General features: G+C 36.9%; 1 protein-coding gene across 1 annotated transcript; it reads left to right on the plus strand.

Annotated features, from left to right (window-relative positions):
* The first annotated feature begins 272 nt into the window (after positions 1-272).
* On the plus strand, positions 273-20,454 carry LOC123546074 (E3 ubiquitin-protein ligase RNF103-like). The gene is made up of 5 exons (XM_053551103.1): positions 273-531; positions 6,784-6,997; positions 7,472-7,569; positions 14,668-14,816; positions 15,313-20,454. The coding sequence occupies exons 1-5, from the start codon at positions 514-516 to the stop codon at positions 16,919-16,921; spliced, it is 2,088 nt and encodes a 695-aa protein (XP_053407078.1). The 5' UTR covers positions 273-513; the 3' UTR covers positions 16,922-20,454.
* The last annotated feature ends 1,413 nt before the right edge of the window (positions 20,455-21,867 follow it).

Genomic DNA, 21,867 nt, shown 5'->3' on the forward strand with positions numbered 1-21,867 from the left:
AAGTGATACTTCATAATAAAACGAAAAAATTCAAATACGAACCAATCTTTCCGAAATCCTTTGTAACCTTAGAAGAAGCATATCTGCTGTTGGTCTGCAACTCGTGTTGCCTTAAATTTTCGTATGCATCTTGCACATTACTAAATTCCGCCATTTTTCAGGGGAAGTAATCCAGTTAGCTCAAAACAGAATTTGGTGGTACGAAACCGTACCCGTTCACCGATAGCCATAATGCATGCGGTAGCCGTCTAGCCAAAAGGCGTGTCCAAATTATTTCGCGAAAGCTTAATCCGTCTAGATGTCCATTTATTATTTTACTTTCTGGCAGTTTATTTATGAGATGTAAACTATGTAGTGCTACATGGAATTACTTACAGTAATATTTTTCACTGACATAAATTCTGAGACGGTAAAAATTATTTGACATTTGGCGGGATGACACGTCAAGAAAAATAAACAAAAAAATAAAATAAATAAAAACACGCAGGGACTGCAAAAAGAGACTTACAGACCATGGCAGTCTGGTTAAAGGTATCATTATAGTCCATTCACCAATCTGTTTTGTTTTGTGCTTTGGTAACATACCCATACCCTTTGGATTGGGGAATTTTAGGGGTGCATGATATGTTCAAACCCAAACATTATCCCAACTAATTCGACGCCATCTTTGGAAATATTGAGATAATTTTTTTTTTCATATGGGCAGTATCCCCACTTGTGTCAAACACTCGAAAGACCAAAATAATTGAAGCAATTTACAATGAAATTTTCATCGCTGCCGACGCTTTACATACTATAGGTTTAAATGCCAATTATTTCACGAATCGCCCATAAATTCAAATAAAACTTACATGTATCGAAAGGAAATTAAATTACTCATTGGTTTGCAAGCAGTGTGACAATTAATAAGTTGAATTTTGGTGTATTATATTCTAAATATATCACAACATGCAAATCCGAGACTATTGATTATGTTCAGTTAATGTACGAGTTTTAGCAGAAATATACAGTACTGTGGATCGGTATCAAGTCAACTTGTCCCCTAGTCAACTCGTCCCCCAGTCAACTCGTCCCTGATTTGGTCATTTCGTCCCCTAAAATTGGTCATTTCGTCCCCCACATCAAAAAATTTGGTCAACTCGTCCCCCTTTTGGTAATTTTGTCCCCATTAATATTTTAGACATTTTTGCTTTCTTATGATATTTTTATGCCCCCGAAGGGAGGCATATAGTTTTTGAACCGTCTGTCTGTCTGTCAGTCTGTCGGTCTGTCAGTCTGTCCGCAATTTTCGTGTCCAGTCGATATCTTTGTCATCGATGGATGGATTTTCAAATAACTTGGCATGAATGTGTACCACAGTAAGACGACGTGTCGCGCGCAAGACCCAGGTCCGTAGCTCAAAGGTCAAGGTCACACTTAGACATTAAAGGATAGTGCATTGATGGGGGTGTCCGGTCCATATCTTTGTCATCGATGGATGGATTTTCAAATAACTTGGCATGAATGTGCACCACAGTAAGACGACGTGTCACGCGCAAGATCCAGGTCCGTAGCTCAAAGGTCAAGGTCACACTTAGACATTAAAGGATAGTGCATTGATGGGCGTGTCCGGTCCATATCTTTGTCATCGATGGATGGATTTTCAAATAACTTGGCATGAATGTGTACCACAGTAAGACGACGTGTCGCGCGCAAGACCCAGGTCCGTAGCTCAAAGGTCAAGGTCACACTTAGACATTAAAGGATAGTGCATTGATGGGGGTGTCCGGTCCATATCTTTGTCAACCATGGATGGATTTTCAAATAACTTGGCATGAATGTGTACCACAGTAAGACGACGTGTCGCGCGCAAGACCCAGGTCCGTAGCTCAAAGGTCAAGGTCACACTTAGACGTTAAAGGTCATTTTTCATGATAGTGCATTGATGGGCGTGTCCGGTCCATATCTTTGTCATTCATGCATGGATTTTGAAATAACTACGCATGAATGTGTGGCACAGTAAGACGACGTGTTGCGCGCAAGACCCAGCTCCGTAGGTCAAAGGTCCTAAACTCTAACATCGGCCATAACTACTCATTCAAAGTGCCATCGGGGGCATATGTCATCCTATGGAGACAGCTCTTGTTTACTTTGAAAACTTGTATTTAAAATCATCGTGAGTTTTGAAGGAGTTATATTGGAAATAGTTAACTTTAAATAATTAGGTTTTATAAAATGATAAAAAAAATACTGTAAATATAAGACAATTAACTGAAATAAAAGATAAAAATACAATGTCCTTAGTATTAAAAATATAATATAATAGAAGATCTAATTAACTTTTTAAAAACCATAGTAAGAAAAGAGAGAGCAATATAAATCATAATAAAAGACAGTTTTAATTAGAAATACAATAAAGAATAATTAAACATTAATATCTGTCACATACATATGTTTTACTAAATATAACCAACATGCTTTATATTCATTTTTGTCATTAAAATAAAAAAGAAATACTTCTAAAGTAGGGAGACAGTGGTTTCTAAAAAAGTAGAATGAGCATATACCTGCATACGAAAGGTGTTAAAGGTTATTAATCACATTAAAAGGCGTTGATTGGGCTGATTGGTCCAAGGTGTTAGTGGTATTTAATTGCATGAGAAGTTGTTGATTGACCGAATACAATGTACAATGTAACTTGAGAACCACTTGACCCAGAATGTTGAAACTTAATAGGATGATTGGTCATGCAGAGTAGATGACCCCTAACGATTTTGGGGTCACTCTGTGAAAGGTCAAGGTCACAGGGGCCTGAACAATGTAACTTGAGAACCACTTGACCCAGAATGTTGAAACTTAATAGGATGATTGGTCATGCAGAGTAGATGACCCCTAACGATTTTGGGGTCACTCTGTGAAAGGTCAAGGTCACAGGGGCCTGAACATTGAAAACCATTTCCGGTCAGTAACTTGAGAACCACTTGACCCAGAATGATGAAACTTCATAGGATGATTGGTCATGCAGAGTAGATGACCCCTAACGATTTTAGGGTCACTCTGTTAAAGGTCAAGGCCACAGGGGCCTGAACATTGAAAACCATTTCCAATCAATAACTTGAGAACCTCTCGACCCATAATGTTGAAACTTCATAGGATGATTGTTCATGCAGTGTTAATGACCCCTATCGATTTTGGGGTCACTCCATTAAAGGTCAAGGTCACAGGGGCCTGAACATTGAAAACCATTTCCAGTCAGTACAATGTAACTTGAGAACCACTTGACCCAGAATGTTGAAACTTAATAGGATGATTGGTCATGCAGAGTAGATGACCCCTAACTATTTTGGGGTCACTTTGTGAAAGGTCAAGGTCACAGGGGCCTGAACATTGAAAACCATTTCCGGTCAGTAACTTGAGAACCACTTGACCCAGAATGATGAAACTTCATAGGATGATTGGTCATGCAGAGTAGATGACCCCTAACGATTTTAGGGTCACTCTGTTAAAGGTCAAGGCCACAGGGGCCTGAACATGGAAAACCATTTCCAATCAATAACTTGAGAACCTCTCGACCCAGAATGTTGAAACTTCATAGGATGATTGTTCATGCAGTGTAAATGACCCCTATTGTTTTTGGGGTCACTCCATTAAAGGTCAAGGTCACAGAGACCTGAACATTGATAACCAGTTCCGATCAATAACTTGAGAACCACTTGACCCAGAATGTTAAAACTTCATAGGATGATTGAACATGCAGAGTAGATGACCTCTATTGATTTTGGGGTCAGTCTATTAAAGGTCAAGGTCACAGTGGCCTGTTCATGTAAAATCATTTTTTGGAAATAACTTGAGAACCACTTGACCTACAATGTTGAAACTTAATAGGATGATTGGACATGCAGAGTAAATGACCCCTATTTATTTTGAGGTCACTTGATCAAAGGTCAAGGTCACAGGAGCCTGAACAGTGACTTGAGAACCACTAGGCAAAGAGTGTTGAAATTTAGCGGGATGACTGGACATGCCAAGTAGATGATCCCTATTGCAGCCAACCATCAGTGTCTCTTTGATTTTCGCTCCTGACCCCTATTGACTTCTTGCCTATAGGACTTTGCATTGGGGGAGACATGCGCTTTTTAGCTCACCTGAGCAATGCTCAGGTGAGTTTTTCTGATCGCTGGATGTCCGGCGTCCGTCGTCTGGCGTCTGTCGTCTGTCAACATTTAGCTTGTGTATGCGATAGAGGGTGTATTTTTCAATTAATCTTCATGAATATTGGTCAAAATGATAACCTTGATAAAATCTAGGCCGAGTTCGAAAATGGGTCATCTCGGGTCAAAAACTAGGTCACTAGGTCAAATCAAAGAAAAACCTTGTGTATGTGATAGAGGCTGTATTTTTCAATCAATCTTCATGAATATTGGTCAGAATGATAACCTTGATGAAATCTAGGCCGAGTTCGAAAATGGGTCATCTCGGATCAAAAACTAGGTCACTAGGTCAAATCAAAGAAAAACCTTGTGTATGCGATAGAGGCTGTATTTTTCAATTGATCTTCATGAATATTGGTCAGAATGATTGCCTTGATGAAATCTAGGCCGAGTTCGAAATTGGGTCATCTCGGGTCAAAAACTAGGTCATTAGGTCAAATCAAAGAAAAACCTTTTGTATGTGATAGAGGCTGTATTTTTCAATTATTCTTCATGAATATTGGTCAGAACGATAACCTTGATGAAATCTAGGCCGAGTTCGAAAATGGGTCATCTCGGGTCAAAAACTAGGTCACTAGGTCAAATCAAAGAAAAACCTTGTGTATGCGATAGAGGCTGTATTTTTCAATTGATCTTCATGAATTTTGGTCAGAATGATTACCTTGATGAAATCTAGGCCGAGTTCGTAAATAGGTCATCTCGGGTCAAAAACTAGGTCACTAGGTCAAATCAAGGAAAAACCTTGTGTATACGAAAGAGGCTGTATTTTTCAACTGATCTTCATGAAATTTAGCCAGAATGATTACCTTGATAAAATCTAGGCCGAGTTCGAAAATGTATCATCTGGGGTCAAAAACTAGGTCACTAGGTCAAATCAAAGAAAAAAATTGTGTATGCAATAGAGGATGTAGTTTTCAGTTGATCTTCATGAAATTTGGTCTGAGTGATTGCCTTGATGAAATCTAGGTTGAGTTTGAATATGGGTTATTTGAGGTCAAAAACTAGGTCACTAGGTCAAATTAAAGAAAAATCTTGTGTATGCGATAGAGACTGTTTTTTTCAATTGATTTTTATGAAATTTGGTCAGGATGATTGCCTTAATGAAATCTAGGTCGAATTTGAATATGGGTCATCTGAGTTCAAAAACTAGGTCACTTGGTCAAATCAAAGAAAAAACTTGTGTATGTGATAGAGGCTGTATTTTTCAATTGATCTTCATGAAATTTGGTCAGAATGATTGCCTTGATAAAATCTAGATCGAGTTTGAAATGGGTCATCTAGGGTCGAAAACTATGTCATATCTAAGAAAATGCTTGCTTTATCGCAAGAGACCAATTTTTTGGTCCAATCTTAATGAAAATTGGTCAGAATATTTGTTTCCATGAAATCACTAGGTCAAACATGTTTTACACTGTTATGGTGTGTTTCTTAGGTGAGCGACCTAGGGCCATCTTGGCCCTCTTGTTTACAAAAGCATTTTCTAGTTTATACATGATAATCATTTAACTATAATATAAAAGTCTTTTTAGCTCATCTGATTTTTTGAAAAAAAATGATGAGTTATTGTCATCACTTGAGCGGTTGTCGGCGTCGGCGTCGGCGTCTGCGTCGGCGTTGCCTGGTTAAGTTTTATGTTTAGGTCAGCTTTTCTCCTAAACTATCAAAGCTATTGCTTTGAAACTTGGAATACTTGTTCACCATCATAAGCTGACCCTGTATAGCAAGAAACATAACTCCATCTTGCTTTTTGCAAGATTTATGGCCCCTTTTGTACTTAGAAAATATCAGATTTCTTGGTTAAGTTTTATGTTTAGGTCAACTTTTCTCCAAAACTGTCAAAGCTATTGCTTTGAAACTTGGAATACTTGTTCACCATCATAAGCTGACCCTGTACAGCAAGAAACATAACTCCATCTTGCTTTTTGCAAGATTTATTGCTCCTTTTGGACTTAGAAAATCAGTTTTCTTGGTTAAGTTTTATGTTTAGGTCAGCTTTTATCCTAAACTATCAAAGCTATTGCTTTAAAACTTGCAGCACTTGTTCACCATCATAAGTTGACCCTGTACAGCAAGAAACATAACTCCATCCTGCTTTTTGCAAGATTTATGGCCCCTTTTGGACTTAGAAAATATCAGATTTCTTGGTTAAGTTTATGTTTAGGTCAACTTTTTCTCTTAAACTATCAAAGCTATTGCTTTGAAACTTGCAACACTTGTTCACCATCATAAGCTGACCCTGTACAGCAAGCAGCGTAACTCCATCCTGATTTTTGCAATAATTATTGCCCCTTTTGGACTTAGAAAATCATTTTCTTGGTTGAGTATTATGTTTAAGTCAACTTTTCTCATAAACTATCAAAGCTATTGCTTTAAAACTTTCAACAGTTTTTCACCATCATAAGTGGACACTGTACATCAAAAAACATAACTCTATCCTGCTTTTTGCAAGAATGATGGCCCTTTTTAGACTTAGAAAATCATGGGTAGGACAATATTTCTATCACACAAAAAAAATCAGATGAGCGTCAGCACCCGCAAGGCGGTGCTCTTGTTTTCTATTTGCATCAAATAAAACCTGCATATTCACTCACAGGTAACACTGCTGCTTATCTATTTGGCTGTACTGTTTATTCTTGCTCGTCTCCTGGAGGCAGTAGCATGGTATGAGCAAGGACAGATTTCTCGACGTCTTATTGACCCAATGGCTTTGTCGGTACTGAAATTAAAAGCCCTTCTTGAACAGAGAGGAGTCAGTTATGACAATATGGTTGAGAAGACAGAATTGACAGAACTTGTGGAAGCTACAGGTAAATCTGACAGTTTAGGTGCTTAACTACATAATGATACAGCTTAATTGCCTGCATACTTGGTTATAAAAATACCTTAAGGTTGTATATTTATAGTGTCAGATTCTTAAACTTAATTGTTACAAAAGAAGGCACTTGATTGCCTTCATACATAAATAATGGATTTTTTTCTGTGGCTATTTTTTCTAGAATTATGACCCTTTCTTAAATTCACAAAACATGCCACAGTGAGTCCCACTCCGCATACACTTTTCGAAGGAATGGATTCAAAGTTGCTCAGGTGCTAAACTATTTCAATTATGGAGCTGATTAGTGGAAGGAGCAGCACAAAATTGTTCACAAGAGAGAGATTGACAAAAGTCTATTTCATGATCCTGATATAATGAAAAATGCATGTCTGTAAACATATTGAAATGATTATTGTTTATTATAAATTAAAACAAAAAGTATGGAATTTCATTTGTGGATGAACAGGAGCAGTAACAGATGAAGAAGTACAGTCTACCAGTGTGAAAGGGGATGAAGATATGCAGATAACAAACTATACAAGTGATATTGACTTCTATGAACAGGTAAGAGTGATATTGACTTCTTTGGACAAATAAAAGTGATATTGACTTCTGTGAACAGGTAAGAGTGATATTGACTTAATATATGAACAGGTAAGAGAGATATTGACTTCTATGAACAGGTAAGTGTGATATTGACATATGAACAGGTAAGACTTAGAGTGATATTGACTTCTATGGACAGGTCAAAGTGATATTGACTTCTATGAACAGGTAAGAGTGATACTGACTTCTAGTAACAGCTAGGAGTGATATTGATTTCTATGAACAGGTAAAAGTGATACTAACCTCTTCAAATATGTATAAGTGATAATCTGATAATAACTTTTTATACGCCCGAAGGGACATATTATGTTATACCCCCGGTGTCCGTCTGTCTGTCCGTCTATTGGCAATTTCGTGTCCACTCTGTAACTTTTGAACCCCTTGAAGGATTTCAAAGAAATTTGACACAAATGTTCACCACACAGAGACGACGTGCAGAGCGCATGAAAATGTTCACCACACAGAGACGACGTGCAGAGTGCATGATTTGGATGTCACACTTGGGGGGTCGAGGTCACACTTGGGGGTCAAAGGTCATATCAGTTTGTTTCGTGTCCGCTCTGTAACTCTTGAATTGCTTGAAGGATTTTAGAGAAACTTGGCACAAATGTTCACCACACTGAGATGACGTGCAGTGCGCATGTTTCGAATGACTCGCTTCAAGGTCAAGGTCACACTTAGGGGTCAAAGGTCATAATATGACTTTGTTTTGTATATATTGCTCTGCATTGCAGTGCTCTTGTTTTTATTTGGCATATCCCTTTTTTGTTCACTTACAATAGAATTTTTTGAATTACTTCCCTTTTATGTTACTATAAATAACTTATTTTCAAACTTTTTTATTATTGGCCGTAGGGAAAAACCGAGACCACTTTTCTGTGGAACCTCCAATTTTTAGGTGTATTTTGACATACCTGTACCTGGTAAGGATTTTTTTGTGGACTTAGATTTTTTTTTTGGAATTTCTTCCCTTTGTTGTTCCTGTCCTTTGGGCTTCAACAGTCAAGTTCTTTAAATTTTGCACCCATCCTCTGATGTAACCCTTTGGGTGTATATTGCCCCGCTTGGCGGCACTCTTGTTTTAACAGGTGTGATGTTAAGTTTGTTGAACCAGTATAAATGATACTTATTTCTATAAACAGGTAAAGCTGTCATTGACTTCTATGAACAGGTAAAATTGTGACTGATTTTTATGAACAGGTAAAGTTGTCATTGATTTCTCTGAACATGTAAAATTATCATTGACTTCTATGAGCAGGTAAAATTGTCATTGATTTTTGTAAAAGGTAAAATTGTCACTGACTTCTGTAAACAGGTAAAATTGTCACTGACTTCTATGAGCAGGTAAAATTGTCATTGACCTCTATGAGCTGGTAAAATTGTCATTGATTTCTGTAAAAGGTAAAATTGTCACTGACTTCTATGAGCAGGTAAAATTGTAATTGACTTCCATGAGCAGGTAAAATTGTCACTGACTTCTATGAGCAGGTAAAATTGTAATTGACTTCCATGAGCAGGTAAAATTGTCACTGACTTCCATGAGCAGGTAAAATTGTCACTGACTTCTATGAGCTGGTAAAATTGTAATTGACTTCCATGAGCAGGTAAAATTGTCACTGACTTCCATGAGCAGGTAAAATTGTCACTGACTTCTATGAGCTGGTAAAATTGTAATTGACTTCCATGAGCAGGTAAAATTGTCACTGACTTCCATGAGCAGGTCAAATTGTCACTGACTTCTATGAGCTGGTAAAATTGTAATTGACTTCCATGAGCAGGTGAAATTGTCACTGACTTCTATGAGCAGGTAAAATTGTAATTGACTTCCATGAGCAGGTAAAATTGTCACTGACTTCTATGAGCTGGTAAAATTGTCATTGATTTCTATGGACAGGTAAAATTGTGATTGATTTTTTGAACAGGTAAAGTTGCCATTGTCTTCTTTGAACTTCGAATTTGTGGCCTTTTGATTTATAGTCTTATTCTTTGTGTTACTTATGCCTGCCCCAGTATAAAACAGTGTGTGACTACATGTATAAAATGGGTTGTACAGAACAAGAAATGTACTAAAATTGCGGGGTCGTGAGTTCGATCCTTGGGCAAGGCATATGTTCTCTGTGATGATTTGATAAAAGACTTAGTGTTTGAAATCATTCATTCTTCACCTCTGATTCATGTGGGGAAGTTCGCAGTTACTTGTGGAGAACAGGTTTGTACTGGTACAAAATCAGGGAACACTGGTTATGTTAACTGGCTGTCGTTACATATCTGAAAAACTGTTGAAAAACAGCGTTAAACCCAAAACAAACTAAACCATGCAATTCATTGCAACATAACACAACATAATTATGCAATATGAAGTATGTGCATGTATTAACATGTTTAAACCGAACATCACAGAATGTTTAGCTATTTACTGAAATTTGATAACAAAATATGTAACATGCAAAACCAACATGGAAGAGACTACAAATAAAATTGTAACATGGGTTAAGACCCATAAGAATTGCATTGATCTTTGCTAGTGGGCTAAATACTGCTGTAAAAGTATTAACATAAGATCTAACTGGAAAAAAAAACACAATTGTATACGTCATGTGGTTATGTATTGAGAAAAGTGTTAAAATATCTAATATTATGTCAAATCAGATTTGCGATAAACTGATTACCAAATGTCTCCCACGGAATCGGTGTGAGGTTGTTCCAAATAAATATAAAAAACATCACACATACCTGATCCTAATTAAATGTGATTGCAAGCATACATACATACAAACCTACAGCATATGGTATGATATAGTATTATATCACTTGATATAATTAAATAATAACAGATTTATATAGCTTTTGTGATAAACAAAGGTGCTTTACATAGGGCAAAGACATCCACTCAGGGTGCCAAATTCATCCTTTACTAGTACAGACACAGAACGATTTGACCAGAGGGAGAGAGTGAGACAAAGCCCTCAGAACAGAGAGGGAGAGAAATCCTTTTAGATACAGGCATGTCCGGCTAACTTGGCCTAGCTCTTTGCGAATAGACAGTCTGGTTGTTTAACATGCCTGGTGTATAGCACCTATACAAGTGAAGCCGATATCATGTATGACATTCAAATTATTTCCCTAGGGTCAAATATGGCCCCGCCCTGGGGGTCACATGGTTTATATAGACTTATATAGGGAAAAACTTTGAAAATCTTCTTGTCCAAACCACAAAGCCTAGGGCTTTGGTATTTGTATTGTAGCAACATCTAGTGGTTCTCTACCAAGTTTGTTCAAATTATCCCCCTAGGGTCAAATATGGCCCCGCCCCAGGGGTCACATGGTTTATATAGACTTATATAGGGAAAAACTTTAGAAATCTTTTTGTCTATAACCTACAACATTCAATTTTAACTTTGGACCACATGACTGTATAGTTTTGAGTGGCTAGATGAACCTTGACATGAGTTGACCTTGATCTTGACCTAGTGACCTACTTTCACATTTCTGTAGCTACAGCCTTCAAATTTGGACCACATGCATAGGTTTGTGTACCGAAAAAACTTTGACCTTGACATTGACCTAGTGACCTACTTTCATATTTTTGAGGGTACAGGCTTCAGATTTGGACCATAATGCATAGTTTTGTGTAGCCTGGGAAGCCGATGATAATATTTATGCTTTGTCAGAAGAAATCATACCTAATATATATGCATGAAAGATATCATTTAATTTGCGCTAATTAGTGTTAATTGGCATTCATCGAGTTTCTGATATTATCAATGCCTGGGGAAATCTGAAGGAGTTTACATGTAACTACTGATTATCGATTTTCTATAATTAGCCTAATTAACATGTGATCATATTTGCACTTGTTTGAATCGAAAACGAGGCAGTGCTGCCGAAATTTCAACAATTTTTCGTAGATCACTAGGTCTGCATTAAAATAACATCTTGATAGCTATGATGCAAATTTAAGTTTATACTGACATATTTAAAAGTTGTTACAGCTTGCTGGAAAAGCTGTTAGAGGTACAAACTGGTATTTGTCTATGGCCCGGAGATGTTCAGAAACCTTCGGAAGTACACGATTCCGATCTGTTTTTTTCCGTGAGAATTCCATTTCTATTTTTAGCCCTGGATTATTGCTTTCAGAAGTTATCGTTCTTTATTAATCACCCGCATATTTCGGGTGTAATATAGGTGGCGCTGCGGTTGGAAAACAGGTTTCCCCAGGCTGTCAATTTGCAGGTTGAAAAAAAGTTAGAAATTGTAAGACTGGATTCCCAGGCTAAGTTTTGTGTTGCAAAATGAAATTTGACCTTGATTTTGACCTAGTGACCTACTTTCAGATTTCTCATGCTACAGCCTTCTAATTTGGACCACATGCATAGTTTTGTGTACCGAAATGAACTTTGACCTTGATCTTGACCTAGTGACCCACTTTCAAATTTCTCAAGCTACAGCCTTCAAATTTTGACCACTTGCATAGGTTTGTTTATTGAAATAAACTTTGACCTTGACATTGACCTGGTGACCTACTTTCACATTTTTTAAGGTACACTGAGGCTTCAAATTCAGACCAAATGCATAGTTTTGTGTTCCGAAATGAAATTTGACCTTGATTTTGACCTAGTGGCCTACTTTCACATTTGTCAGCTACAGCCTTCAAATTTGGACCACATGCATAGTTTTGTGTACCGAAATGAAAATTGACCTTGAAATTGACCCAGTGACATACTTTCACATTTCTGTAGCTACAGCTTTCAAATTTGGACCACATGCATAGGGTTGTGGACTGAAATAAACTTTGACCCTGACATTGACCTAGTGACCTACTTTCACATTTTTGTGTTCCAAAATGTAATTTGACCTTGATTTTGACTTAGGGACCTACTTTCACATTTTTGAAGCTACAGCCTTCAAAATTGGACCACATGCATAGTTTTTTGTACCAAAATGGACTTTGACCTTGATTTTAACCTTGAGTTAGTCTTGAAATTTGGAACATTCAAAAATGGCTCAATGGTAGGCACCAAGATCGCTCTGTGGTCTCTTGTTCATAAATATGTTAATTGCACTGACTTAAAAACACATTGTTTTGTGTTTTGGTTTGAATGGAAAAAAGGGAATTGATGTCAAAAATGGAGGGAAAACTCAAACTTTTGGAGAAGAGAATGGGGTGGAATTTCGGTCCCAAAATCCTAGACTAAGTCCAGTATTATTTAATGTAACATGGTATTTCAGTGCATATGTCCGGCTTCAAAATAATAAAGCGCACTGTTTTATTAGCTCACCTGTCACATAGTGACAAGGTGAGCTTTTGTGATCACGCAGCGTCCGTCGTCCATCCGTCCATAAACTTTTCCTTGTGACAGCTCTAGAGGTCACATTTTTTGTGGGATCTTTATGAAAGTTGGTCAGAATGTTCATCTTGATGATATCTAGGTCAAGTTCGAAACTGGGTCACATGCCATCAAAAACTAGGTCAGTAGGTCTAAAAATAGAAAAACCTTGTGAACTCTCTAGAGGCCATATATTTCAAAAGATCTTCATGAAAATTGGTCAGAATGTTCACCTTGATGATATCTAGGTCAAGTTCGAAACTGGGTCACGTGGGGTCAAAAACTAGGTCAGTAGGTCTAAAAATAGAAAAACCTTGTGACCTCTCTAGAGGCCATATTTTTCATGAGATCTTCATGAATATTGGTCAGAATGTTCATCTTGATGATATCTAGGTCAAGTTCGAAACTGGGTCACGTGGGGTCAAAAACTAGGTCATTAGGTCTAAAAATAGAAAAACCTTGTGACCTCTCTAGAGGCAATATTTCTCAATGGATCTTGATGAAAATTGGTCAGAATGTTCATCTTGATGATATCTAGGCCAAGTTCGAAACTGGGTCACGTGGGGTTAAAAACTAGGTCAGTAGATCTAAAAATAGAAAAACCTTGTGACCTCTCTAGAGGCCATATTTTTCATGAGATCTTCATGAATATTGGTCAGAATGTTCACCTTGATGATATCTAGGTTAAGTTCGAAACTGGGTCATGTGGGGTCAAAAACTAGGTCAGTAGGTCTAGAAATAGAAAAACCTTGTGACCTCTCTAGAGGCCATATTTCTCAATGGATCTTCATGAAAATTGGTCAGAATGTTCACCTTGATGATATCTAGGTAAAGTTCGAAACTGGGTCACGTGCGGTCAAAAACTAGGTCAGTAGATCTAAAAATAGAAAAACCTTGTGACCTCTCTAGAGGCCATATTTTTCAATGGATCTTCATGAAAATTGGTCAGAATGTTTACCTTGCTGATATCTAAGTCAAGTTTGAAACTGGATCACGTGGGGTTAAAAATTAGGTCAGTAGATCTAAAAATAGAAAAACCTTGTGACCTATCTAGAGGCCATATTTTTCATGAGATCTTCATGAATATTGGTCAGAATGTTCATCTTGATGATATCTAGGTCAAGTTCGAAACTGGGTCACGTGGGGTCAAAAACTAGGTCAGTAGGTCTAAAAATAGAAAAACCTTGTGACCTCTCTAGAGGCCATATTTCTCAATGGATCTTCATGAAAATTGGTGAGAATGTTCAGCTTGATTATATCTAGGTCAGGTTCGTAACTGGGTCATGTGCGGTCAAAAACTAAGTCAGTAGGTCGAAAAATAGAAAAACCTTGTGACCTCTCTAGAGGCCATATTTTTCACGAGATCTTCATGAAAATTGGTGAGAATGTTCATCTTGATGATATCTAGGTCAAGTTTAAAAGTGGGTCACGTGCCTTCAAAAACTAGGTCATTAGGTCAAATAATAGAAAAACCTTGTGACCTCTCTAGAGGCCATATTTTTCAATGGATCTTCATGAAAATTGGTCAGAATTTTTTATCTTGATGATATCTAGGTCACATGTGCTCAAAAACTGGGTCACTGTCAAATAATAGAAATAACGACGTCATACTCAGTTCAACACTGGGTCATGTGGGGATAGGTGAGCGATTCAGGACCATCATGGTCCTCTTGTTCTGATTCTTGCTTGTTGTTGTCCTAACAACAGTATTATTTAACTTTATTGTTAGGTTGAAGATGCTAAGGACAGTATGTGGCTGGTAGAGATAATGACAGACAATGGCAGGCTCTTATCTGACACAAGCTGGCACCTTGTTCGCAATAAAGTCGCAAAATTTGGAGTGAGGCTAGGAAGATTTGACTGTCAACAACATACAAGGTATAAAATGAGAATTTCAATAGAAGATATATGGTATAAATACATAGTCCTTCTTTTAGGAAAGTCAGTTTTCTGCTGTTTGTTGCAGCAGTGTCAAAGTACTTTGCAGTTAGTGTGATAAGAAGGGAGAAAACTCACTGAGTTAAAGTGATGCAAAAGTTAATGAAATCCCATTTGTAGCAGACATGGAAGTTGTCGGTTACTATCAGAGGTCAAGAACACTGCTATAACTTCTAACTTGGATGGGTATATATCAAGCAAAAGTATTAAATAGCAAATACTTGGAAATACATGGTGTTTTTTTTTTTTACCAGAAAATAAGTAATTGAGGTTATAGTTGTTTTATTTGTGAAAAAGATTTTTGTTTCATTCAGTGTTTCTAGGAACAGTTTGCGAATGCCAGACTTCTGAAAAAAAGTGATAGTGCATGTTGAACTATAAATTCCTGTTAACTTAAGGTAATCTTCACACATGTTTATAAAGTTTGCTTTTCCAGGCTGTGTACTAGGAAAGGCTGGTTTACATCACGCTTAGTACTTGCACTTCCGGAGAATTACCGTAGCAAAGCTAATGTTGCCTTGTACACCTACCCAGGACCGGTGAGAACCAATTCTCTATTTGATTGGATAAAGACCAAAGTCAACGAGCAGATAACTGTCATTGAAGATGCACAAACATTGCAGAAAGATTGGCTTACTTTCGATTCGTCTTTGAACCCAGATGTCAGGGTGGTATTTGTTTCGACATTAACAAGTGTCCCATTATTTTTATCGGCTCTAAGTGTAAAATTTCCTGGACGAGTTAAAATAGGTAGCATCAAAATGAGTTCGGCAAAAGGAAAATTAATTGCTAGAAAACTTGATATAAAGGCTTCACCATCGTATGTTGTGATAACGAGGGACAGGAAATACATTTATGGCCAGAAAAGTGCAGAGGTTATGACATTTCGTTCTATGGAGATGTTTTTGAAATCAGTATATCCAAGTATAAATGATATCTTTATAGTAAGTTTCATTTGTACAAATATCGCCAGCTTCTTTGAGCTTAGTTTAACTAGGGGAGGATTTGTAAAACGACTGATAAAATTAGCCTTGTGTGTTTTCAAGTACAATCTCATTTTGTTTTTAGTTTGGATAACTGTTTTGGCACTTCTGCAAATTCCTTTCTTTTCAAGAGTTTCCCTGGCGATGTTAAAAGGTTTACGATATTGCACATTAACACCAATTTTCTCGTATGCACGTAAAGATATTTTGTACTATTCAAGTCACAAATTGGGACCTATGGCTGTTCTGACGTCTATGAGCTTAATTGTTTTGTTTGTGAAGTTGAAATATTTTACAAGATCAGATGATGTAGAAGAAGAAGAAGCTGATTGGTGGAATTTTTCGAACTTACGCACCTTGAACTATCACAACGGCTGGGAAATGATGAGGTTACGCCCTTTCGATCAGATTTTTAATCCATCTTTTGGCGGACCGAGTATTACTGATGATTTTGAAGCTTGCCAGACTGTTAATTCTAATGATTACATCAAGTTACTTCCTGTTTGGGTGTTTAGGGATTTTGATTGTATCTGCGAGTGTATGGCCAGTAAAGATGAATATGTAAGGCATGAGATTGAACGTACAGAAAACTTTGAGCAGGAAAAAGAAGGATCATATTTGCAGGATAATGAAATGCGTTTCGAGGATAAAAGATATAGATGTAACTGTGGAAAAAATAAGAGAAATCCAGAAGCAAATGACAATCGGAGTTACTTCCCATCACAGACGTCTAGTGCAGATCTGGAAGGACCAAGTTTGGGTGGTACATTTGACCTACCGTGGGATGGTTTACCAAAGCTAAAATCAAAGATCAAAAAAGTTGAAAATCTAAACAGGTGCCAGTCCAAACCACCAGGCTATCTTGAAGGAACACAATGTGTTATTTGTCTAGAACAGTTCTCAAGTCACACACTGCTTCGAGGCTTACCATGTCGTCATGTGTTTCATGATAAATGTATTTTAACCTGGTTATTGAGAGAGCATCATTTCTGTCCTGTCTGTAGGTGGCCGTCCTTCCAGTCAAAAGATCAGGACTTTGTGAATGATTTACACAGTGAATGATGTATAGAATAAGTGCTAAGGACTAAATTTATACAAACAGCTTTAAATTTCAGTTTTTCATTTTCATTTTTACTGTGATCTGTTAATGATTTTTTCACAATGAAATGAGCCGTGCCATGAGAAAACCAACATAGTGGGTATGCGACCAGTATGGATCCAGACCAGCCTGCACATCCGCGCAGTCTGGTCAGGCTCCATGCTGTTCGCTTTTAAAGCCTATTGGAATTGGAGAAACTATTAGCGAACAGCATGGATCCTGACCAGACTGCGCGGATGCGCAGGCTGGTCTGGATCCATGCTGGTCGCATACCCACTATGTTGGTTTTCCCATGGCGTGGCTCAAATAATAATGAATTGATAGTACTACAGCTACATCTCCAATAAATCTTTGATTCATGTTGGGAAATGTTGGTGAGTTGCAGAAAACAAGTGGGATTGTTGGAAAATGCAGAAAGACTGTTTAGGAGAATGAACTGCAATAGGCAAATTTAAAAATGTTTATTTCAATCAACCAAAGAAAAAAGTCCTGTTTCTTTATGGACGATTTTTCACTGAGTTATTGCTCTTTGATTATTCAACATTAGTAATCACTAGATCACCATTAAATTTTCTTGTCAGGAGTATTCTTCAGCATTGTTCAGAAATGTATATACATTTGTAGTGGAAACTTAAAAAGTCTTCTTGTCAGAGAATACTGGCTGAATTTCAAAATGATTTAAAGGTTTTTTCCCTTGCAATTTTCAAGCAAGCTGTGAATCTTGGGTAAACAATCAAGGGCTTTTTGTTCAAATAATAGAGCTTTTGTTGTCAGCAGTGTTGCTAAAGTTTTTCATGTTGAGCAGGTTTCTCAGATACTACTACATTGTCATCGGCAAAATAATTTTGCAGGACAGGTTTCATAACACTGCTTAGCAAGGTAACTTTTGACTTATAGTTTACAAAATTCTGCCCCTTTTTCAATGTTTGGTAAAGCTTTTGTATGTTAGCTATTGTAGAATAGTTAAGCAGACTGTCATTTTTAGTTGTTATTTTATGACATTGTACATTTGTGATGTTACTGTTTCTATTCACTGTTACTGATTTCTGCAATAACTTAGTATAGAATAAAGCCAAATGAGCCGTGCCATGAGAAAACCAACATAGTGGCTTTGCAACCAGCATGGTTCCAGACCAGCCTGCGCATCCGCGCAGTCTGGTCAGGATCCATGCTGTTCACTAACGGTTTCTCTAATTGCAGAAGGCTTTAAAAGCGAACAGCATGGATCCTGACCAGACTGCGGGGATGCGCAGGCTGGTCTGGATCCATGCTGGTCGCAAACCCACTATGTTGGTTTTCTCATGGCACTGCTCAAATATACTATTTCTGTTATCTGATGCTGTTTTATTTGCAGCCTGAAGGTGACCCTGACTGTTGTTAAGTTATTGCATAAAAATTTTAACAACTGTTGGTTAAAGAGCCAGATCGTTTAGTTATTGTACAAAAATCGAAGTCATTTTGTAGATTTATGAGTGGGATTGTTTAGTGCTTGCATAAAAAATTGAAGTGATGTTGTTTAGATCCCAATTGTTTAGTAATTGTATGTATAAGAATTCAACATGAAAATTGAAGTGATTTTCTTGGTTCAAGACACTGCCGTGTGTAATAATTGTATAAAAACTTTATTGTGATTTTGTTGATTTGACTGTTCAGTGATTATATGAAAATTGAAGAGATTTAATTGTGAACAGTCCCAGCTGTTTAGTTGTTGTATAATATTTGAAGTGAATTTGTTGACTTACAACCCTGACTATTTAGTGTTGGTATAAAATTGAAGTGATTTTGTTGGTTAACAATCGTACATTGTGTAATAATTTGTGATTTTGTTGATTAAATACTCTTGCCATTGCGGAGGGTCTCCTTTGCTGAGTTGTTAAGGCTGCTGACTTTAAATCACCTGCCCCTCATCGATGTGGGTTCCAGCCTCACTCGGGGCATAGAATGTGAGGAAGTGATACAGCTGGCTTACAGAAGATTGATGGTTCTACCCATGTGCCTACCCCTGATGAAAAAAACAATGCCCGGAGGGGCACCTGGGGGCTTCCATCACCATGAAAAGCTGTAATTCGCCATATGAGCTATAGTTGTATAGGTATGATGTTAAACACAACAAAAATAAACCTCACTGTTTAGTGATTATGTAAAAATGAAGTAACTTAGTCATTTAACGACCCCATCCGTTTAGGTATCATTTATAAACTGAAGTGAATTTGTTGACTAACAACCCAGACTATCTAGTGATTATATAAAAACTGGAGTGATTTTGTTTTGCACAGTACAAGAATGATTATAGAGAGAGAGAAATGTGGTCTCAGATGATTTAATGCCTCATTTTCATAGGCCTGACTATTTGATTAAAGTAGCTGAAATTATTATTGAATCCATAGCTTTTTATTACCTCCCTTTATAACTGTGACTATATTAGTTCAAGTGCTACATTGTAATTATGCTAATTCTGTATTTTGGATTTTCTTTTCTTTACATAAAATTATAAGCGTTATGAAACCATATCTGTTGTAATGGTTTTAATTCTGTTGTATACATTTAGTTTTCATCTTATTGTAGACTTTAAATTGTAGTGTTTGACGGTGGAGAAATTTTGAATTTATAATAGAGAATTTGTGTACTTTTATTGTGTATTTTCTCATATCTGCTATATTTTAAATTGGAATTTTGTTCCTGTCTTGAAAAAAGTGAAAGTATATAATATATAGTGAGGCTTTTTTTTACTACACCCAGTTTTCTATTATTTATTTGATTTCTCTTTAAATATAAAGTGTACTATTTACATTATTTTAAAGACCTGCTAGGATAGATTTCAGAACGTTTATGTTAGTTCAAAATATGATTTTGATTGTGTTTCCATTGTAATTTCAGTCATTTTAGGCACATATAAGTGTTAAAATTTCAGTGTTTGCCTTATATTTTGGTGGAATGTTTTTAAATTTTCAGAATATCAACCTATGAATAAAAGCAACTTAATCCCTATTAATATTTTGATAAATTTTGAGAAAAAAATGTTTCTCAATTTTTTAAATGCCAGTATTTTGTACAGGGAAAATAAGCTTTGGCATTAAAGTTAGCATATCAAAGATTTCTTTTAAATTCACAAAAAGTTCATATAACCACCTTTGGACATCTTTAACCCTCATCATGCTGGACACTATTGGGGTCTGCCTTTGCAACCAGTGTAGATCATGATCTGCACTGTTCGCCATTCAGTCAGTATCTTTTTGGTAAGTACCCCTTTAACAGTTAATGATACTGTGCAAATTGAAAGATGGACATGCTCATTATAGAATCATAGTTTAGCAGGGTAAGGGTTGAAATGTGGATCCTACAAAAGAAATCCTTATTTCATGAAAAACTAAGGTACTGATTAGATTGATAAAAAAGTAATAAAGATGAGTTACTCCTCTGCGTTTAATGTTTTTGTTTGACTTTTCTTGTTTATTGTTCTGTTTAAATATATATATAAAGTCTCCTGTTAACAGAATTCATAGTTGGTTTTTCCTTGAAGTAACTCGAAATAGTTTTGATGACACAATTGCTTCATATGGTATAATGATGCTTATCAAGATTTCAGTCCACATAAAAAATGAACCGCGCCATGAGAAAACCAACATAGTGGGTTTGCGACCAGCATGGATCCAGACCAGCCTGCGCATCCGCGCAGTCTGGTCAGGATCCATGCTGTTCGCTTTCAAAGTCTATTGCAATTAGAGAAACCGTTAGTGAACAGCATGGATCCTGACCAGACTGCGCGGATGCGCAGGCTGGTCTGGATCCATGCTGGTCACAAAGCCACTATGTTGGTTTTCCCATGGCACGGCTCAATTATATTTACACACTTCTTATGAATTCATATAATTTCTGGTCACTGCTTGCCTGCCTGCCAACCTATGATAATTCCAACCCCATCCCCTATACATCCTCTCTTAAATTCATTTTAACTTTTTGTTGGGGTATACCTGAACTTTGTTCGATGTCCATTGTCCTGCATCAATAATTTACTTAAACATTTTCTCTGAAACTACTTGTCAGAATTACACCAAACTTGATCAGTGTAGCATCCTGGCATGGACCTCGTCAATTTAGTTCAAATGGTTCAGATTGAACCCTTTTTAGAGTCTGCTAAAGCTAAAAATAGAAAAAAGTATCTTCAAACAAGATCATGAAATGCTTGATTGATCTATATCAAACTTAATTTGTAGCTTGTTGTAAGGACCTCTAAAACATTTGTTCAAATTGGGGACTCAACCCCTTTTAGGGGCCACTAGAGCTAAAAATAGAAAATACTTGTAAACAACTTATCATGAAAGAGCTTGGTGGATCTTCATCAATCTTGGTCGAAAAGCACTGTTACAAATCTTCTGTTAAATTTCTTCAGCTGGGGGCACTTGGCCCAAGTAAAGGACTACTAGAGCTAAAAAATAGAACTATATATAAATCATTTTTAGCTTGACTACAAAGTATGGAGATATCCTACTAGACCCGTCAGCATCTTTCCGCATCCCCACCTAGCTTGGTTAGTGTTTTTACACTTTCTCTTTAACTTTGGTATTACTTGATGGATTTGCTTCAAACTTTAGATAGTTATTCCTCATCATCACCCACATCATATGGCACAAGGGTCATACTCTGGCACCAATATTTCATGAGTTATCCCCACTTTTACTTAGAATTTTAGGTTAAAGTTTTTGTGCACTTTCAGTTTATCTCAGTTATTACTCAAACTTAAAATAGATGTTCCACATCATCACCCACATCATATGACACGAGGTCCATAACTCTGGCACCAATTTTTCATGAATTATGCCCCCTTTAGAATTTAAGGTTAATTTTGATGCATTTTCACTATATCCCTGTAGAAGGGATTCGATTCAAACTTCAAACAATTGTTCATCAT

This window comes from Mercenaria mercenaria, chromosome 9 (assembly GCF_021730395.1).
Source record: "Mercenaria mercenaria strain notata chromosome 9, MADL_Memer_1, whole genome shotgun sequence".
Classification (NCBI taxonomy): domain Eukaryota; kingdom Metazoa; phylum Mollusca; class Bivalvia; order Venerida; family Veneridae; genus Mercenaria; species Mercenaria mercenaria.